Source organism: Neoarius graeffei, chromosome 27 (genome assembly GCF_027579695.1).
Source record: "Neoarius graeffei isolate fNeoGra1 chromosome 27, fNeoGra1.pri, whole genome shotgun sequence".
NCBI lineage: Eukaryota > Metazoa > Chordata > Actinopteri > Siluriformes > Ariidae > Neoarius > Neoarius graeffei.
In genome coordinates, this window is record NC_083595.1 from 44,703,386 (window position 1) to 44,721,743 (window position 18,358).

General features: G+C 39.9%; 1 protein-coding gene across 1 annotated transcript in view; it reads right to left on the bottom strand.

Moving 5' to 3' along the window:
• Window positions 1-18,358, bottom strand: part of slc12a4 (solute carrier family 12 member 4) — a 60,959-nt gene that overhangs the window by 32,451 nt on the left and 10,150 nt on the right. The window contains exons 2-3 of the mRNA XM_060911756.1: window positions 2,124-2,221; window positions 855-986 (exon numbers count right to left, since the gene is read on the bottom strand). Of these exons, the coding sequence (XP_060767739.1) occupies window positions 855-986; window positions 2,124-2,221 (230 nt within the window). The remainder of the gene's footprint in view (window positions 1-854; window positions 987-2,123; window positions 2,222-18,358) is intronic.

Below are 18,358 nucleotides of genomic sequence, written 5' to 3' on the forward strand. Positions count from 1 at the left end.
CTGAAGCAGTTCCTCGTGGCAAGCAAGGGCCTCACGTTGGCTGGTGAGCGTACGTCCATGAGCGTCCATGGTCGCTCCGAAGCATGTCAAAGCTGCCATAATTCCCTGAAGGTTGGCCGGGTAGACAGTTGAAGCAGCCTCTGCTGAGTCGGTCATGACGGAGTCTTTCTGTTAGGGTTTTGCTGGGATTCGAACCTGGTTCGTTGGTGTGATGATCCAGCAAACCCCCACTAGGCCACCAGGGGAATGACTCAAATGCAGAGGCGTGAGGCGGAAGTAGAAAAAGTAACAAAAGGTTTATTTATACTATGTACACTATATACAATCCAGGGCAAAACAAAAAAAACAAAAACAAAGAGTATAATTCAAAAAGAAAAAGGCAAAAATGCAAAAGCTCAGAAGATCCACAAAACACAGTACAAAGGAAACTGGAGATAAACATAACAGCACAAAGACTCCGTGACAAGAGGACTGAACTCAGGGGTATAAATACACAAACTAATTAAGGACACAGGTGAAGATAATTAGGACTAACAGGCAATTAACAAAAAAAAAACACAAAACACAGGAACAGTGGCGGCCTCTAGAGGCCAAAATAAATATGACACGAAAAGGAAATAACAGCGGCCTCTAGAGGCCAAAACAGTCCAAGTCCTAACACAGGATTCTCATAAGCAGATAATAGTCCGATTAGTTTCACTGTAGCGACTAAATAATTCATAGTAGCCACTTACTACTATTACATTCTTTATTTGTGAGTCACATACTGTATAAAATGCTCAAATCAATTCACATTTTTATATTTTATACTCTAATGTCTGATAAAGGATGTGTTGTTGTTGTGTGTTTTGAACCTTTGGCATTTTCTTCTTCGAAACATCAGCACTTTCTGCCTCTTCGTGCTCCTTCGCCCCTTGAGTAATGTTTGTATAGTTCACCAGGCGGCTGAGGAGGGAAGAGACCTTGGGCCGGATGTCCAGTTCCTCCTGTAGATAGAAATCCATCACAGGAAATATTCATGATAAAACCGACAGATACAGTTACAAAACACTGGTCTAATTATTTCTACATCGTGTTCCAGCCATAGTGGGATAGATACTCAGTAGTGCTGTCAAGCGATTAAAATATTTAATCGCGATTAATGTTGCGACTGTCATAGTTAACTCGCGATTAATCGCAATTTAATCGCACATTTTTGTCACATAAAAAACCATTGTAATTCTCTTATCAGCATAAAAAAGTGAATGGGCTTGCTTTATACCAATGTTTTTTTTTTATTGCAAAGCATAACACGTCTTGTCACAGCCACTGCAAAGTGAAACCTAAGCCGAGCACCGGCGCTGGGCTAGCAAGAGAACCATGAGTGAAGTGATCTACTGCTTGAGAGAGATAGGTTACACAGTGACGGTAGGCTTGACTTGCTTGATTATAATATAAAGTACACTATTATATTAACTTTAAGTTGTTCGTTGATAAATATTGCATTGAATCTGATCTTTACTGTTTCAGCTCACTTAATACATTTTGTACTTTTACACTTTCTGCCTGTTGATGCGTCGCGCTGTCCAATCAGAGGCGGCCAAATTTGCATATTACAGGAAGGATTTCTGGGATAGCATTGAGTTTACAGTTCACTATCTGGCTTCTTTAGACGCTGTCTTCTTAAAACTGAATAAATATTTAAAAAGAGCCAAATGAGACAGTCTTTTGAATGGCTCTTTTCAAAGAACGGATCACAAAGATGCAGATCCCATCAAAGAGCCATAAATCCCATCTCTACTAGCGCGCCCTGCCCGCGCTGGTTCTTTGGGGGAGGAGGGCAGAGGACTCTGGCTGTGTGGGGCGTGGCATTACAGTCTAGCTGCTAGCGGTTTTCTAAGCGAAGTCTCTGTTGCAAGTTCCTGGCAGTTTCAAAAGCTTATGAAAAACCTACATCATGTCACAGAGCGTTAATCTTGCGATAAAAAAATTATCGCCGTTAAAATTGAGTCAAGTTAATGCGTTAATAACGCGACATTTTTGACAGCACTAATACTCAGCTTTAGTAATTATAGAAGACATGAATTATAGGTATGGACTTGAACCTTGTAGGTTCCAGTGTAGGTCAAAATGGAAAAAATAACCTCAAACAATGCCAAGTTCTTGTCGTAATAGTCATTCCTCTTTCCTGCGGAATCTGTGTTGTTGAGGAAGGGAACATCTTCTTTGTGATTACCATGCCCTAAAAGAAAAAAAAGAAAGAGAGTTTATATCCATGCATAGCATTTATTTATGAGTGTTTATGAGCATTATGGAAGACTGAATGTCCAGAACAACGATGAAAAATAAATGAAGTACGGTAATCCTCCAAGATGTGCTAAAAGATACAAACACTGAAATGCAGCTAAGAGATTAAACCTCTGTCTCTCTTATGCCTTTCCCACTCACAGTGAAAACCATACATTTTCCATTTTCCACTAATGGCATCCTGGTTTGAACCTCACAGCCAACAAGGGGCCTTTCTGTGTGGAGTTCGCATGTTCTGCATGTTTTGTTTTTTTTTTCCTCGGGTGCTCTGGTTTCCTCCACAGTCCAAAACCATGCAGTTAAGCTAATTGGCTACTCTAAATTGTCTGTGACCAAAAGCAGTACATCAGAAGAGTGGCTAGCCGGCTGTACTTACTTAGGCAAGAAACCCTAGGAAAGGGATGGGCGAAGAAGAAGAGAAGAAGAATGGCGTCCAGTGAGAATGAGAGCAAAACAGCAAAATCGAAATGCTAATCTTTCCCCCATCCATCCATTATATGTAGCCGCTTATCCTGTACAGGGTCAAAAGGCAAGCTGGAGCCTATCCCAGCTGACTATGGGCAAGAGGCGGGGTACACCCTGGACAAGTCACCAGGTCATCGCAGGGCTGACACATAGAGACAAACAAACATTCACACTCACACCTAAGGTCAATTTAGAGCCAACAGTTAGCCTAACCTGCATGTCTTTGGACTCTTGGGGAAACCGGAACACCCGGAGGAAACCCACGCAGACATGGGGAGAACATGCAAACTCCACACAGAAAGGCCCTCGTCAGCTGCTGGGCTCGAACCCAGAACCTTCTTGCTGTGAGGAGACAGTGCTCACGACTACACCACCATGCCACCCCTAATCTTTCCCCCATCCACCTAATAACATTTATGCAAATTTTTTGTTATGGCTCCAGTGGGAATTGGAACCATCAGATTTATATATTGTGACCGGTCATGTCAGAACATGCTGGTGGTGACTTAAATGATGTAGTGATATTGTGATGGTGTTACTCATATTCAAGACAGTAATCAAATATCAAACATCAGCAGATACAGTGGGAGTGCCGTATACACAGGGGATACGTTTCAAAATCTAACACAGAGCTGAAACCACTAAAAAGAGCGAACCATATATAAAGCATGTTTTTTGTGTACATACAGTAGTGCTTGAAAGTTTGTGAACCCTTTAGAATTTTCTATATTTCTGCATAAATATGACCGAAAACCTTATCAGATTTTCACACAAGTCCTAAAAGTAGATAAAGAGAACCCAGTTAAACAAATGAGACAAAAATATTATATACTTGGTCATTTATTTATTGAGGAAAATGATCCAATATTACATATCTGTGAGTGGCAAAGGTATGTGAACCTCTAGGATTAGCAGTTAATTTGAAGGTGAAATTAGAGTCAGGTGTTTTCAATCAATGGGATGACAATCAGGTGTGAGTGGGCACCCTGTTTTATTTAAAGAACAGGGATCTATCAAAGTCTGATCTTCACAACACATGTTTGTGGAAGTGTATCATGGCACGAACAAAGGAGATTTCTGAGGACCTCAGAAAAAGCGTTGTTGATGCTCATCAGGCTGGAAAAGGTTACAAAACCATCTCTAAAGAGTTTGGACTCCACCAATCCACAGTCAGACAGACTGTGTACAAATGGAGGAAATTCAAGATCATTGTTAGCCTCCCCAGGAGTGGTCGACCAACAAAGATCACTCCAAGAGCAAGGCATGTAATAGTCGGCAAGGTCACAAAGGACCCCAGGGTAACTTCTAAGCAACTGAAGGCCTCTCTCACATTGGCTAATGTGAATGTTCATGAGTCCACCATCAGGAGAACACTGAGCAACAATGGTGTGCATGGCAGGGTTGCAAGTAGAAAGCCACTACTCTCCAAAAACAACATTGCTGCTCATCTGCAGTTTGCTAAAGATCATGTGGACAAGCCAAAAGGCTATTGGAAAAATGTTTTGTGGACAGATGAGACCAAAATAGAACTTTTTGGTTTAAATGAGAAGCATTATGTTTGAAGAAAGGAAAACACTGCATTCCAGCATAAGAACCTTATCCCATCTGTGAAACATGGTGGTGGTAGTATCATGGTTTGGGCCTGTTTTGCTGCATCTGGGCCAGGACGGCTTGCCATCATTGATGGAACAATGAATTCTGAATTATACCAGCAAATTCTAAAGAAAAATGTCAGGGCATCTGTCCATGAATTGAATCTCAAGAGAAGGTGGGTCATGCAGCAAGACAACGACCCGAAGCACACAAGTCGTTCTACCAAAGAATGGTTAAAGGAGAATAAATTTAATGTTTTGGAATGGCCAAGTCAAAGTCCTGACCTTAATCCAATGGAAATGTTGTGGAAGGACCTGAAGCGAGCAGTTCATGTGAGGAAACCCACCAACATCCCAGAGTTAAAGCTGTTCTGTATGGAGGAACGGGCTAAAATTCCTCCAAGCCGGTGTGCAAGACTGATCAACAGTTACCGGAAACGTTTAGTTGCAGTTCTTGCTGCACAAGGGGGTCACACCAGATACTGACAGCAAAGGTTCACATACTTTTGCCACTCACAGATCTGTAATATTGGATCCTTTTCCTCAATAAATAAATGACCAAGTATAATATTTTTGTCTCATTTGTTTAACTGGGTTCTCTTTATCTACTTTTAGGACTTGTGTGAAAATCTGATGATGTTTTAGGTCATGCAGAAATATAGAAAATTCTAAAGGGTTCACAAACTTTCAAGCACCACTGTACATAAATACATATGATGAAGTTTCATTTTATAAACTACACACATGATATGACACCAACAACAGTAACTAATAATAAAACAATATACTGTCATAAAAGTTACATTAATGTGCTCTCACTCTCTCTCTCTCTCTCTCTCTCTCAGGATTCTGACTGATGCAAGTGTGTAAACTTTTTATCTACACAGGATAGTCAATGAAACAAAAAACACCAGGCATGAAAACACCATAGTAGGACATGAGGAAAACAATGCACATCGGCATGGAAAATAAAAACAAATGCAAGACAAACTAACCAAAGCCAGGGATTAAATAGGTGATAAGTTTAAAAAAAAAAGGTGAAAGTAGGTGTACATGGTTAATGTTGTTTGTAGAGAACTACTGTACAGTACCAGTCAAATGAATGAAATGACACATCTATTAATGCTTCATTAATGTTTTTCTTTATTTTTATTAATAAAAAGACACTTCTTCATGTCTTAAAGTAATGACGGATGCCGTTTCTCTTTACTTAGTTGAGCAGTTCTTGATATAATATGGATTACTACAGTTGTGGAATAGGGCTATTTATTTATTTATATTTTTTATTTTTTATTATTATTTACTGTTTGCTGTCTAACGCATTAAGAAGGCAAGAAATTAATCCATTAACTTTTGACAAGGCATGCCTGTTAATTGCAAGGCATTCTAGGTGACTACCTCATGAAGCTGGTTAAGATAATGCCAGTAGTGTGCAAAGCGTCATCAGGGTAAATGGTGGCTACTTTGAAAAATCTAAACTATGAAACATATTTTGTTTTTTAACACTTTTGTTGACCACGTAACATGTTCCAGATGTTATTTCATAGTTGTGATGTCTTCAGTATTGTTCTATAATGTTAAAAATAGTCACAATAAAGAAAAAACAATGAAAGAGTTGGGGTGTACAAACTTTTCACAGGTACTGTACATCATGGCGCATTGCGTTCTGGATAAGTAATTTGAGGGGTTATGCTTGTATGCTTGAGCAAGTCAGCAGATACAGCAATCCCACTGTACTGTATATGCAAAAAATGTTATAAATAGCCTTTACTTGAAAACAAATGCTGAATATTGTGAAACAGGAAAACAACTCTCTCAACAGAGATGTGATGTACAACCCTGATTCCAAAAAAGTTGGGACAAAGTACAAATTGTAAATAAAAACGGAATGCAATGATGTGGAAGTTTCAAAATTCCATATTTTATGCAGAATAGAACATAGATGACATATCAAATGTTTAAACTGAGAAAATGTATCATTTAAAGAGAAAAATTAGGTGATTTTAAATTTCATGACAACAACACATCTCAAAAAAGTTGGGACAAGGCCATGTTTACTACTGTGAGACATCCCCTTTTCTCTTTACAACAGTCTGTAAACGTCTGGGGACTGAGGAGACAAGTTGCTCAAGTTTAGGGATAGGAATGTTAACCCATTCTTGTCTAATGTAGGATTCTAGTTGCTCAACTGTCTTAGGTCTTTTTTGTCGTATCTTCCGTTTTATGATGCGCCAAATGTTTTCTATGGGTGAAAGATCTGGACTGCAGGCTGGCCAGTTCACTACCCGGACCCTTCTTCGACACAGCCATGATGCTGTAATTGATGCAGCATTGTCATGTTGGAAAATGCAAGGTCTTCCCTGAAAGAGACGTCGTCTGGATGGGAGCATATGTTGCTCTAGAACCTGGATATACCTTTCAGCATTGTTGGTGTCTTTCCAGATGTGTAAGCTGCCCATGCCACACGCACTAATGCAACCCCATACCATCAGAGATGCAGGCTTCTGAACTGAGTGCTGATAACAACTTGGGTCATCCTTCTCCTCTTTAGTCCGAATGACACGGCGTCCCTGATTTCCATAAAGAACTTCAGATTCTGTGAATTGTGTTCACAGATAATGTTCTCTTGAAATATTCCTGAGCCCATTTTGTGATTTCCAATACAGAAGCATGCCTGTATGTGATGCAGTGCCGTCTAAGGGCCCGAAGGTCATGGGCACCCAGTATGGTTTTCCGGCCTTGACCCTTACACACAGAGATTCTTCCAGATTCTCTGAATCTTTTGATGATATTATGCACTGTAGATGATGATATGTTCAAACTCTTTGCAATTTTACACTGTCGAACTCCTTTCTGATATTGCTCCACTATTTGTCGGTGCAGAATTAGAGGGATTGGTGATCCTCTTCCCATCTTTACTTCTGATAGCCGCTGCCACTCCAAGATGCTTTTTTTATACCCAGTCATGTTAATGACCTATTGCCAATTGACCTAATGAGTTGCAATTTGGTCCTCCAGCTGTTCTTTTTTTGTACCGTTAACTTTTCCAGCCTCTTATTGCCCCGTCCCAACTTTTTTGAGATGTGTTGCTGTCATGAAATTTCAAATGAGCCAATATTTGGCATGAAATTTCAAAATGTCTCACTTTCGACATTTGATATGTTGTCTATGTTCTATTGTGAATACAATATCAGTTTTTGAGATTTGTAAATTATTGCATTCCGTTTTTATTTACAATTTGTACTTTGTCCCAACTTTTTTGGAATCAGGGTTGTAGCTTGACTCCTGCCATGTTGCTGACTAACTAATGTCTTGGCTCCTGACTTGGGCTTTTCACCACGATTGGACTTCTCGTTTTGTGAATCATACAGTGGCATGCAAAGGTTTGGGCACCCTTACTGAAAATGTCTGTTCCTGTGAATAGATTTGTGTATTATTTTTGTTTTGTACAATTGGAGAGTGAAAAAAGAAAAGGAACACCATGCGAAAGTTTGGGCACCTCAATACATTTGAGTTCTCAGGTAACTTTTACCAAGGTTCCAGACCTTACTTAGCTTAATGAGCTGTGGCTTGTTCAAATTCTTCATTAGGAAAGGTCAGATGATGCAGATTTCAAAGCTGTATAAATTCTGTGACTCCTCAAACTTGTCCCTAAAATCAACAGCCATGGGCTCCTCTAAGCAACTCCCTCGCATTCTGAATAATAAAATAATTGATGCTCACAAAGCAGGAGAAGGCTACAAGAATGTAGCAAAGTGTTTTCAGGTAGTTGTTTCCTCAGATTGTAATGCTATTAAGGAATGGCAGTTAACAGAAACAGTGGAGATCAGAGTCAGTGAGGGGACAGTGGAGAGGGCGAACGAGTTGAATGACTTCTTCAATTGGTTCAACCAGCCCACGTCCCCCCCACCCTCTCCCTCACTGCAGCCATCTCTCCTTCCCTCAACACACCTCCCCCCAGTCATCACAGCAGCCCCCTCCTCCCCCACCTCAACACAGACTCCTCTATGCATTAATGCAGACCAGGTCAGAGGTCAACTGAGGAAGCTTCACCCCAGGAAAGCAGCAGGCCTGGACAAGGTGTGTCCACGACTACTGAAGACCTGCGCTGCTGAACTGGGTGAACCACTCCAACGCATCTTCAACCTCAGCCTGCAGCTGGGGAGAGTGCCAACCCTCTGGAAGACATCATGTATCGTTCCAGTTCCCAAAAAGAATCGGCCCAGCGAGCTGAACGACTTCCAACCAGTGGCACTCACTTCACATCTGATGAAGACGTTGGAGTGGCTCTTCCTCAGCCTCCTCAGACCCCAGGTACAACATGTCCAGGACTGTCTGCAGTTTGTGTACTGGGCAGGTGTTGGTGTGGAAGACGCCATCCTCTACCTGCTACACCGAACCCGCTCGCATCTGGATAAGGGAAATGGCACAGTGAGGATCCTCTTCTTGGACTTCTCGAGTGCCTTCAACACCATCCAGCCCCTATTGCTTCAGGACAAACTGAACAGGATGCGAGCGGACCCCTGCCTGGTCACCTGGATCTCCAGCTACCTCACTGACAGGCTGCAGTACATCAGGCTGAAGGACATCATGTCTGCCACTGTAATTTGCAGCACTGGAACACCCGAGGGCATGGTGCTGGCCCCTCTTCTCTTCACCCTGTACACCGCGGACTTCTGCTACAACTCGGAGCTGTGTCACATTCAGACGTTTGCTGATGACACAGCCATTGTTGGGTGTATCAGTGACAACAGAGAGGAGGAGTATAGGAGCCCGGTGAGGGACTTTGCTGTGTGGTGCAACAGGAACCATCTGCAGCTCAACACCTCGAAGACCAAGGAGCTGGTCATTGACTTTGGGAGGTCCAGACCAAGGTCACGACCAGTTCTGATCGAGGAGTCAAGGTGGAGGCTGTGGATTCTTACAAGTACCCCGGGCTGTGGCTGGACAGCAAGCTGGACTGGACTTGCAACACCAATCACTTATACAGGAAGGGACAGAGCAGGCTATACTTCCTTAGGAGGCTGCGGTCCTTTAACATCTGCAGGAAACTCCTGTGGATGTTCTATCAGTCTGTGGTCACCAGTGTCCTGTATTACACCATGGTGTGCTGGGGGGGCAGCACATCCAAGAAGGACACATCCAGGCTGGACAAACTGATCAGGCGGGTCAGCTCTATGGTCAGCATGAAGCTGGACTCTCTGGTGACGGTGGCAGAGAAGAGGTCTATGGACAAACTATTGAACATCATGGACGATGCCAGTCACCCTCTGCACACTGTCATCAGCAACCAGAGGAGCCTGTTCAGTGACAGAATGCTCCTTCCCAAGTGCAGGACGAACAGACTCAAAAACTCCTTTGTCCCTCACGCCATCAGACTGTACAACTCCTCTCTGGGGAGGAGGGGTAACAGGAGGACAGAGGATGGGAAGGAGCAGTAGCCTAGCCTAACAATAAGCAATACCGGACAATGTGCAATACAATGTGCAATATAAAGTGCAAAATCTTTCCTGCTCCCCCCCCCCCCACAAACACTTACCCTAACCCCACTTCTCCCCCCTTTCCCCCTCCCCACTTCCTCTCTTCCCCATATCTTATTCTTTTATATTTGTATATGTAAATACTTAATTTATTTTAATTTATCTAGAAGTTTTCTCTATTTCTTTTCTCTGTTTATCTGTAATGATGCTGCTGGAATCTTAATTTCCCTGAGGGAACCCTCCCAAAGGGATCAATAAAGTTTTATCTAATCTAATCTAATCTAATCTAATCTAATCTAATCTAATCTAATCTAATCTAATCTAATCTAATCTAATCTAATCTAATCTAATCTAATCTCAAGAAGCACAAGCTGAAGGTTTTGCCCTGGCCCTCACAGTCCCCTGACCTAAACATCATTGAAAATCTGTGGATAGATCTCAAAAGAGCAGTGCATGCAAGACAGCCCAAGGAACTTGTAGAACTGGAAGCCTTTTGCAAGGATGAATGTGTGAAAATCCCCCAGGTAATAACTGGAAGATTATTAGCTGGCTACAAAAAGTGTTTACAAGCTGTGATACTTGCCAAAGGGGGTGTTACTAGGTACTAACCATGCAGGGTGCCCAAACTTTTGCTTCGCACCCTTTTCCTTTTTTGTCATTTAGAAAATGTAAAAGATGAAAATAAAAAATTGTTTTTGCTTAAAATATAAAGGGAATGAGTCATCTTTAACTTTATGCCTTTTGGAGATCATTTCATCTTCAACTTGCTTAACTGTTCACAGTAACAGCAATTTTGACCAGGGGTGCCCAAATTTTTGCATACCACTGTATGTCATGTCTGGTCTCGCATGGTTGGCTCTGTAGCATTCCGTTAAATACACAAGGTGAGGTGGGAATACATGATCTCTGTAACTTTTCTGTAACAGAAGACTGAGCGGGAATGAAAATTTATCTTTTCTGTGTTGATTTTACTTTGTACATTAACGGATTTTGTATGTGAAAGGGTCTCTCTCTCTCTCTCTCTCTCTCTCTCTCTCTCTCTCTCTCTCTCTCTCTCTCTCACACACACACACACACACACACACACACACACACACACACACTTTTTTTTTCCCACGTCACTGATTTCATGCCAGTTTGATCATTTTCACTGTAAGCTCTGCCATTTTCTTCAAATCACCAGTGCACAACAACGAAATGGTCTTGTTTGTAAAGCAAAGACATGAAGCAAGCAATTTTATATAAAAATGACTGGTTTTATACAAAATGACATTATTTAACACGTACTATGAAAAAAAATGTGGACTTCAGCTTTGATACATATATAATTAGCACTGTGTATTTTTAATAATAAACAGAATAACCCAAATAACCAACATTTGCATTAACCAATCAGTGAACAACACGGACAACATGAATATATTTGTGTTTGTTAACTTGCAAAATTCAGGACTAAGTCTGAAACAATTGATAATATTTAAACCTGGAGATCAGAGTTCAGTAAGTTATCAACACATAGGAACATGCTGTAACTTAATTTTAGCTACATTATGTGGAATTAAATAAACCATCACTGTCGGTATGCTTCATTAACACTGAATTAATAATCAGTTAATTAATACACGTGCCAAATTATGTTGTTAGTTTGTTATTACTTATTGATAGTTTATTTGTGCAGGTTCGTTAATATTAACGGATAAAGTAAATAATATTAGCTCAGGGAATTTTAAATTAAAACAGTAAACATATATTTCATGTACTGTACACAATAAGGATCTCTATGTCGTTATGTACTGTATATCAGGTATTAATTTTATGTCAGAAAATACACAAAACATGGCCATGTAATTGTCTAAGTTAGACTTTCCTCTTTTTCAATCCCATACTTCTTGTCAAAACAACACTTATTCCCTTATTTGTGAAAGAATGTGCGCCTACTCAGTTATACTCTAAAAAAGCACAACATGCATATCCTTTTATAGGCAGAATAAATATTTTGAGAAATGCATCCGTACTAATTTAACTGCCAGAACAGAAGGACAAAAAGGAAATGTAAAAAAAAAAAGGGGGGGGGGGAGCATAACAAATACCTTTTTTTTTTTGCTTGTTTTTTTGCATTTTCAATCCAACATGAACATGAATGGACAGAGCCCCAAGTAGCACCGAAATATAAGGAACACTAACTTAACACTAATCACTAGCATATCACTAACTGCTTCACCTTTGCAACAGTTGATGCAACAGATGCTGATGCAATATTGACTGTAATATGTCCCTGAGTTTAACTCTCATCAAACAAATAATCCTACCTGAAATTCATTTTATACTATCACCTCAGTCTCTCGTTCATTCTGCATTCTGAAGACTGAATAACACTCACCTTTGTCTTGTGTTAGTGTGCCATTTGTGCTAGGGTTAGTGATAGCATTGGTGTTAGTCAGCATGACTCTCTGATCTGAGAAATGTTGTAAGCTCTGGCCATAGTCACCCTCGATCCAGGCCACTGTGACCTCACATTGAGAAAGAGAGCTAATACTAATGCAGCAGAATGGCCACACACACACACACACACACACACACACACACACACACACACACACACACACACACACACACACCTTTATACCTCATACTAATGTCTATGTGAATCAAACATGTGAATCAGAAAGTGAGCTAAATCCAAAACCCAATCATGTCTATCTATCTATCTATCTATCTATCTATCTATCTATCTATCTATCTATCTATCTATCTATCTATCTATCTATCTACTGAATTAAATGCCATTTAAATGAACTTGTACCTCCACTGTTACATTCTTCTGCTTCTTCTTCTTCTTATTATTATTATTATTAATGAACATTGAAGAATTATTCATTAGATGAGCAATACATACTTTCACTGTCAAGAACAATCTTGCACAATAAACTTTTATTTCTCTTTTAATATTTTCTTTTTTCTTTTCTTTAATTTCATTAATTATTTAATTACGCTCAGTTCTCCATTAGACAGACCTTGCCCTTTTAGAGTTAACTAGAGATTTAGTCTAAGAGTCTTAGATTTCAGCCTCCGTTATCCTTACATACAAGCCACAATGAAATCCATTAAACTAAGTCACTGGAAAATGGAAGATGAACATGAGACACCCAGTAGGAAGGTTAATGATATGTTGATGAGGTAGAAGATGAGTAAAAACTGGTTTAATGCTACCACCTAGTGTCAAGCAGCATGATGGGACTCTTGATCATGTTAGTGATAACCGTATGGACAGATCATAAACAGTAGCTACAAAAAAGTGTACAACAGTATGTTTACTTACACTGATCTTGATTACCTCATTCACATTGGGTTTGGCTTCAATTCTTATCTACCTACACTGCAATTCCCCCACTTACTTTATCTTGTATTTTATTTTTATTATTTTTATTGCTGCTGTTTTCTCTGAGTGCAACCAACCTAAGTTTCGTTGTATAACTACAATGACAGTAAAGTCTTATCTTATCTTATCTTATCTTATCTTATCTTATCTTATCTTATCTTATCTTATCTTATCTTATCTTATCTTATCTTATATAAAAATTGTAGTCACAAAAAAATATAGCTTAAAGCTAGACAGCCTTTTGATTTCATAAAATCAGTGAAATTTTGTTCTCTTTGAAAGTTGGTCATTGTGATATATGTTTATTTCTGTAATATCTCACAAAAATATCAGGCCATTCTGTGGCTGGGAAGTTATTTAATTTGACGGGATTCCCTAGCAAATAATGTGCATGAAATCATCCACTTTGCGCAATCAAGCAGACAGAGGAAGTCCGTGTAATTTACCTTTGACCGTACACTGACAGTTCCATCATTCTGTTGCTAAATGAACAGATGATCACACCGAGGTGCTCGCTGACTGCTGATATTTATTAGTTTGGTCCCAGTTTCCTTTCCTTCACAACATAACATATTTTCTTCTCGCTTTCCGTTACTGTAGTCAGTATTTCACGTTTCATTCGCACACTCACGTCCTCCATTTTTCTGTCTTGTTTCAAATTTATATCCCACGATGCCTTGCATGAACAGGGAAAGCCCACCATATGATGCATGACGTAGTATCTTGAATTGGGTCATGGTGAAGCAGGCAAAAATAGTGCAGAATTTAGGGCCATGTGGCCCTGAATTCATTAATTGTTCTATTTTTAAAAAAATTAATAAAATTGGAAGTCTGTGATTCAAATTTGGTATCTTTCGGTCCACTAAACAAAAATAATTGGGTGTCGGGAAAATTGTTTTTATGACTTACACTTGACAAATCTGAAAGGCAGTCTACCTTTAAAAAGTTTTAAAAGAGTGAATTAAATAAGTGTAAACAGTTTTTATTTACCTGATTAAGTCTCAAATTATATCAGATTGTTTAATTTAGTTCACAAATAGTTTCACTCTGGGATTAATAGTTAATATGCCACTCTGGTATGTATGTATGTATGTATGTATGTATGTATGTATGTATCTATCTATCTATCTATCTATCTATCTATCTATCTATAGACCTCTTGCAGTCACGTGACCGGAATATAAACAGCCGCCATCTTGTCGGTAAAAAACACAGCTGAATATTGCTGCACTCATGTACAAAATGGATCAATTTCAACCGACGGACTACATGGCTCATTTTTCTAATGAACAGATAACTAGATATATGTCTAAAATAAATTACCTACAGATTAGTGACCCTTATCGCTTACCGGACGTAGTTTTCACGACCATGTCAGTGGATATTGAACTGCCAGAGGTGGAATACCCAGATGTGTATAATTACCTCATTAACTTTCCCTCGCTGTTCAGTGGTGAAGCACTGCGTGCTTATAAATCTCTGGACAGTTATCTTTGCAGAAATTCAGGATTTGTCAGCCCCCCTTAGATGTGGCATCTTGTAAACAAGAAAATAAGAATCCTCATTGGACGGGTAAGTCACTTAAGTATTGAGACCCCGCTAGTCTCGCTATCTCGTCCGGAATGTTGTGCATGCGATGGAAATCGCTACAAACCGTCATTTTCTGCTGGAAACCAATGTTAGATCAAGTATCAGTAGTCTACCACTATTACTGTATATATGGTATACCTGATAGCAGCAATCCATTTTGCACGCCTGTCAGGGTCCCGTGACAGCCTACTGTCAAGTGTATGTGAGCATTATGGGTTTCCCACACTTGAAAGGGAAGGACTCGGACACAGGATTCCACTCGTCTTATGTTTTATTGATTTTCAGTGGAGTTGACGTTGTAGTAGAATTGTATATAGTAGGGTTTTCCAGAAGAAAAGGTAGAAGTAGAAGCAGAAGTAGAAGGCGGAAATATGGCGTTTGACCAACAAGGTGGCGTCTGTTTACAATCTGGATCGGATGTGATGTCACATGCAAGTGCTCTATCTATCTATCTATCTATCTATCTATCTATCTATCTATCTATCTATCTATCTATCTATCTATCTATCTATCTGTTTGTCTCTCTGTCTTAAATACATGGCTGTAATTGTACAAGTGTATTGTACAGAAAGGTTCATTACAGAGGTTAAAGTAAAAAGTGTTTTGAATAGAAGTTATTTTAATGAAAATATTTAACCTGTTTTTTTTTGGACATACAGTGCCCTCCATTATTATTGGCACCCTTTGTAAAGATTGGTTTTAAAAAAAAAAAGTGCCAATAATTGTGGAGGGCACTGTACACTATTTTGCCAACAGTTTGTGAATACCTGATCATTTTCCATTTTCCCTACATTTTCCTTTCACTCGAACTAAGGAGCCCAAACCTGTTCCAACAGGATATTGCACAAAGCGAGGTCCATGAACACATGGCTTACCAAAGTTGGAATGGAAGAATTTGAGTGTCCTGCCCAGAGCCCTGATCTCAGCTTCACTGACTGAGCAAATCCCCACAGCCACGCTCCAAAATCTCATGGAAAGCCTTCCCAGAAGAGTGGAGGTTATTATAACAGCAAAGGGGGATATGAGTGCTATGGTCACATGTCCACAAACCTCTGACCAATATACTGTATTTTACTCAAAGGTATTTTTATGTAGAAGTAAAATTGTAATAGAAGAAAATAAACGGAATATTATAGTCATTTTCATATGTGGCAGTATTGCCACTGGCCTGATCTTATAGTTATGTTCATGCATTCTATTGAAAGGTTTGTTAATAAGGAATAAAACCTGACATCCTGAAATTCTTTTATTATTTTTCTACTGCAGCAGTTTGCCAATGATTGCAATTTGTTCTTATTAAAAATAACATGCAAGTTCTCAAAATAAGTTAGTTCCTTTGTAGCTGCTATCAGTGATACAATCATTCTTTTACTTTCTCCAGACGTTAATAATAATAATAATAATAATAATAATAATAATAATCACAGAGATTATCTGAAACATCCAACATACAAATCCCTGTAGATTAGCTGTTACTTTGGAAACAACATTAAAATTTATCAACACTTTCTGATCAGTTAAATTCGACAATTCAGTAATGACACTTCTGATCTTGCTTCAAAATATTTAACAGGATTAACTGAAACAAGGTGTAGTTTACTGAAAGGTTCAATACATTCCTGAACTCTAGAAGAAAAAGCCGATAAAGTAGAATACAGTGTAAGTTCTGTTTAATGAGCCACCACTGCCACAGAAGTCACTGGATTTTAAACTGACTCGCCTGAGAAGTGAAAATGTGAAACAGTGCTGTGATGGTGTATTGTAGTGGAATTCTCATTATTGAGATTAAAGCCTCAAAAATGTTTTAAGAGCACATGGTGTCCCCCACTGTGCAGCTGCAGGAGAGAAAGAAACACACTGCACTGACAAGTTTGAACACATTAACAACGCGGCGTGAAAAATTCCACACAGCTTTGGAGATCAAAGCAACGGTTTTGGCCTCACCACATGGAAAACAGGCCTTACACAGACCTGTTGTGTTAGTTTAGGTGTGTATGTGTAAAGTAATAGTCGTCTATAGTTTTTAATCATTGTGATATGTAGTATGTGTGCTTGTGAGAAGGTGAATGTTAAAGAAATGGCATCAAACCAAAACCCAGGATCAGTATTGGGCCAATATCAGCAAAACATGGTGGATTGGATATCAGAGGAAAAAAAATGATAGCTTTGATCCGATTCATGGTGTTGCACTGGTTAGCATTGTCGCCTCACAGCAAGCTGGTTCTGGGTTTGAACTTGCCAGTTGACCAAGGCCTTTCTGGGTGGAGTTTCCATGTTCTTTATGTTCCTGCATTGGTTTCCTCCAGGTGTTCCAGTTTCCTCCGCAGTCCAAACACATGCGGATTAGGTCAACTGGCTACTCTAAATGAGTGTGAATGGTTGTCAGTCTCTCTGTGTTAGTCTTGTGATAGATTGGTGATCTGTCTAGGGTGTACCCCGTGTCTTGCCCAGTGTCGGCTAGGATTGGCTCCAGCTCACCCACGACCCTCAGTGGATAAGCGGCGGCACGGTGGTGTAGTGGTTAGCACGGTCGCCTCACAGCAAGAAGGTTCCGGCTTCAAACCCAGCGGCCAGCGAGGGCCTTTCTGTGTGGAGTTTGCATGTTCTCCCCGTGTCTGTGTGGGTTTCCTCCGGGCGCTCTGGTTTCCCCCACAATCCAAAGACATGCAGTTAGGTTAACATGGGGCAGCCTTGGGCTGAGGTGCCCTTGAGCAAGGTACCGAACCCCTGACTGCTCCCTGGGCACTCTGGTGTGGCTGCCCATTGCTCTGAGTGTGTGCGTGTATTCACTGCTTCAGATGGGTTAAATGCAGAGGATGAATTTCACTGTGCTTGAAGTGTGCATGTGACAAATAAAGGTTTCTTCTAAAGTGGTATAGAAAATGAATGAATGAATGATCCAATTCTGTGACAAATGGCAAAGGCTGGAATCAGATTTGTGTAAGTGTAAGAGATTTCACTTAAATGTGAATGTAAGTAAATGTAAGTGATTTTTGCAGGACAGCTGTGACTTTAAGTCTCTTTTTTACCGATATATTTTCCCTGTATTCTAAAGTGCTTCAATTTTAATACATAATTTTAAAGATTAGTAGTTTTTTCAAAGAAATATCAGATATGTATTGATATCAGCTGACACTCACAGCACCACTGTATCACCCATGCATTCACTTCTATTAATATCATTATTATCCTCATTCTCTTATTACTAGTGTTGCCACCTGTCCCGGTTTTTCCTGATTGTCCCGGATTTTCATGGTCTGTCCCGGAAAAAAAAAATAAAAATCCGGGACACTGAATGTCCCGGTTTTTTGTACATAATGGGCAAAATGTGTATTTCAACTTGCGAGCCAGCTGAGAACCAGTTTGCTTTTCCGAGCTCGCCGTGCTAGGCGGAGCCACGTCATTACATCGCTGTATACGTCAGTTACGTCGCTGTATACGTCAGTTACGGCGCTACGTTTGCATAAACCTTGGCGCGAATATCAAAGCAAAAACACTGAAGAAGCAGCAGCAACAACAACAGTAATAATGATGATGATGGCTGACTTCGCGTTTGTACAGCTGCT